The 3,224-nt window shown below is 41.1% G+C and overlaps 1 protein-coding gene across 2 annotated transcripts; it reads right to left on the bottom strand.

Moving 5' to 3' along the window:
• Positions 1–414: 414 nt before the first annotated feature.
• LOC129305063 (dof zinc finger protein DOF3.1-like) lies at positions 415–2,565 on the bottom strand. 2 transcript variants are annotated; one of them, XM_054944977.1, is made up of 2 exons: positions 2,132–2,565; positions 415–1,950 (listed from the first exon to the last, which is right to left on the bottom strand). In XM_054944977.1, the coding sequence occupies exon 2, from the start codon at positions 1,605–1,607 to the stop codon at positions 783–785; it is 825 nt and encodes a 274-aa protein (XP_054800952.1). In that variant the 5' UTR covers positions 1,608–1,950; positions 2,132–2,565; the 3' UTR covers positions 415–782. The 2 variants fall into 2 exon arrangements, with proteins under 2 accessions (XP_054800952.1, XP_054800953.1); XM_054944978.1 differs by having other exon boundaries at positions 2,310–2,565.
• Positions 2,566–3,224: the final 659 nt, after the last annotated feature.

The following is a 3,224-nucleotide window of genomic DNA, read 5'->3' as shown; positions in this document are numbered from 1 at the left end:
AAATCAGAGTAAAATTGAAATTTCCCATGCATGTGCTCACCTCGATCTCAGCTAGCCCTCAAGACGGACATCAATTTATATGAAAGAATCACGTCACCTTACAGACCAAAACGACCAGGTTTTTTGCCCATATTCCACTAATCCACTGTGAGTTTGAAATATAAAGAGCTATATGGATTCTCATCCCTCACCCACCCACCCTAACACGTTACATTATGGAACCATCTTTTCCTTCAAATTTTCCTTCTTCTATTGACATCATATCGCCTTCCCTTTCGTGCATGCATTTAGTATGAATCCCCTTCATTGTCCTTTTTCATTCACAACCCAACTTCCCTTTTACAACACACTTTCCTTTTTCACTATCCAGCCAAACCACATTCATGTCTCTAATTAATTCTTTAATCACAACAATAACCCCCACAAACTTCATATTTAAATCAAGTAATAATAAATACAACCTATCCCAAATCACAAAGTCCCTGTGATCTACTTTATGCCACATGACTATGAGATAAAAATGATGCGGCTTCTAATTCTTCCTTCACATTGCATAGTAATAGTAACACCCACATCTCAAAACTCTGTACTGTTGTCCATCGTATGCCCGATCAACCAGAAAAGCACCCTAGCTAGCTGCTAATTAACAACCTATACCACTAAGACCAGAAAGAAACTAAAGCTGATAAAACAGAAAAGAAAACGAAGCAAGTTAATAAATATCTCAGACTGTGCGTTTCCGTCCCTGGATTTTGAGAGTGCAGTTGTACATGAGATGATGATCATGGAGGAGGGTCGTACTCGGGAAGATCAGGCCACTGGTGATTTGGGATCAAAGAAAATGACCCGCCAACTGCATCATTATGACTCTGAGAATTTCCACTAGCGGAAGCGGTGCTCATGGTGGTGCTCCACAGAGAGGCATCGGATCCCCTCTGGTTAACGTTATTATTGATGAAGCTTTCAGTCCAATCATGGTGAGAAGAAGCAGAACCGCTGTTGACCGTGGTTGATTGAATTAAAACTTGGTCTGCTTCATACAGGGAATCTTCCTCCTTTTCTCTTAGAACACCCATCTGATAAAATGGTTGCGATGGACGAACTGATGAGCCCAGAGAAGGAACACCGAACCCAGAAAGAAGACTCAGATTAGAACAAGACCCCAACTGATTGAAGGGCTGCGACGGATTCAAGGATCGAATCGACGCCAGAGAAGACAAATACCCACCATCATCACCACATGCACCGCCTTGATAAAAGGGGCCGATTGATGAAGCCGCCGCCTCCGTAGCAGGAGGAGCAGCAGAACTCACGGCATAAGGGTCTTTTTGAACCTCCGTCTCTCGCGGCAGCTGCGACGACGGGGCAGAACCGGTATCGGTGGAAGACGAGGAAGAAGCCGAGGCTTTGGTGCGCTTGGGCTTGCGGCAGCCACCACCGACGCGGACGTTCCTCAAGGTTCCGCCTTGAGTCCAGTACCTTCGACACGCCTTGCAAAAGTAACGAGGCTGCGAGAGGCTATAGTTGTTGTAGTAGCAGAACTTGGTGTTAAGAGAATCGCACCGAGGACATTTCTGGGGTTGCTGAGGCTGAGGCTTACTGTTCATTTCTCCTCCGCCTCCTCCTCGCCGTTGCACACGCAGAGATACAATCAATATAAAAAGAAAATATCTATCTGTGATCACCCCACTCTGTTTTGCCAAGGCAAAGAGCGGAGAGAATAATTTGAATGTATGTTTCTTGTAGGGGTGGCTGGTTGTGTAATTATGAAGGAAGAAAACGATTGGATGGGGTGGGGTGTGGATGGAACGCGCATGCAAGGTGTATCGGAGTTCAAAGGTGCTGTGAGAGCAGCTCTACGTGTCTGGGTAATGTCTAAAGAGAATCCATATCCACATCAAAGCCAAAACCACGGGCGATCATTATCTTTGTCCAGGTTTTCGCACCAACCTACAATCGACAAAGCCAACTTCTCTCAAATTATTAAAAAACCAAAAAGAGAGACAGAATATACTCACAAATCGTAGCTCGACATGTACTAACACAACACAAGCATTCATGAGAAACGCAAACAAAAAAACGATTAGTGATTTTAAGAGGTGGGGCTAAGAAGAAGATTGGTGAGTGTTACCAAAAATTTGGGAGCGATGATGGAGGAGGATAGAGAGGTGGGACGTGTACAAAGGGACAAGAAGGAAGGGTTAAAGGTTGGAGAAGTGATGTGGCAGGAATTGTTGTGAAGAACTGAAAAGCGGTGAGTGGTTGAGGTACGATAAAGCAAGAAGAAGAGGGCACGGCAGAATCAGCACCTGAAAGCTCAGAGGCGATATTTCTCAATGAGAGAGACGATGGTGCAGGAGAGAAGAGAAATAGATGAAGAGGAGGGTTCTGTTTCTGTAGATGAAGGACCACCCTCCGGGGTTGCGCTGAGGCGACGACACAGTAGAAGGCGGTGTGATGGCGAGTGAAATGGACAATTCTCTTTCCTGTTTCTCTGTGTCTCTCGCAGACACTTTGTCCCTCTCCGCCCTTTTATTCCGTCAATTTCACTGCAGTTTCTTCAGCGTTCCATTAAACTTTCTGACATCATTCTGTATGGGATAGCTCCTACGCCAATTTTTCACCTACGCTACGCTATATGTTCCTGCAACATTTACATTTTCTGGCCCATATTTTGTTATAAACCTTCTAAAACATTCTTCAAATCTAAATTCATCTACTATCAAACTCATAAATTATTAAATCATACCATAGTTAAAGGAAACTATTCTGCAATGCAAAAAAGGTGAAAGAAGCTGAAATCTTAACACAAAATTTCAGGCTTTTAATTTATCCTAGTCTTTTCACTTTATAGTGTATTATTGATTAAAGTATATATAAAATTTTAATTTTATAAAATATTTTTTAAGTCTTCTAACATTAAGATTATTAATTTTAAATAATTATTTTATATATTGATTATTGTTATTTAAAAAAGTTAAACTTAATATTTTAACATTTAAAAATATTTTTGACAATATTTAAAAGTTTAATATAAAATTTTTTATAATAAAATTAACTAGAGCTGTGTAAAAGTCTAATTGTCCTGTCCAACCCAAACAAATTTGGTTTAGTCCCAATCCAATAAAAAAATTGGTCCAAAGGACTAAAAAAAAATTAGACTAACTTCTCAAGTTGGATTGGACATAAAACCAAACTCTCAAACCACTTGATTCGGTCTTGTC

The sequence above is a fragment of the Prosopis cineraria genome, unplaced genomic scaffold (genome assembly GCF_029017545.1).
Source record: "Prosopis cineraria cultivar Desert tree isolate PC_DT_omini unplaced genomic scaffold, ASM2901754v1 PC3, whole genome shotgun sequence".
Classification (NCBI taxonomy): Eukaryota; Viridiplantae; Streptophyta; class Magnoliopsida; order Fabales; family Fabaceae; genus Prosopis; species Prosopis cineraria.
Note: the sequence above shows the minus strand (reverse complement) of the source record. Positions and strands in the feature narration are given on the sequence as shown.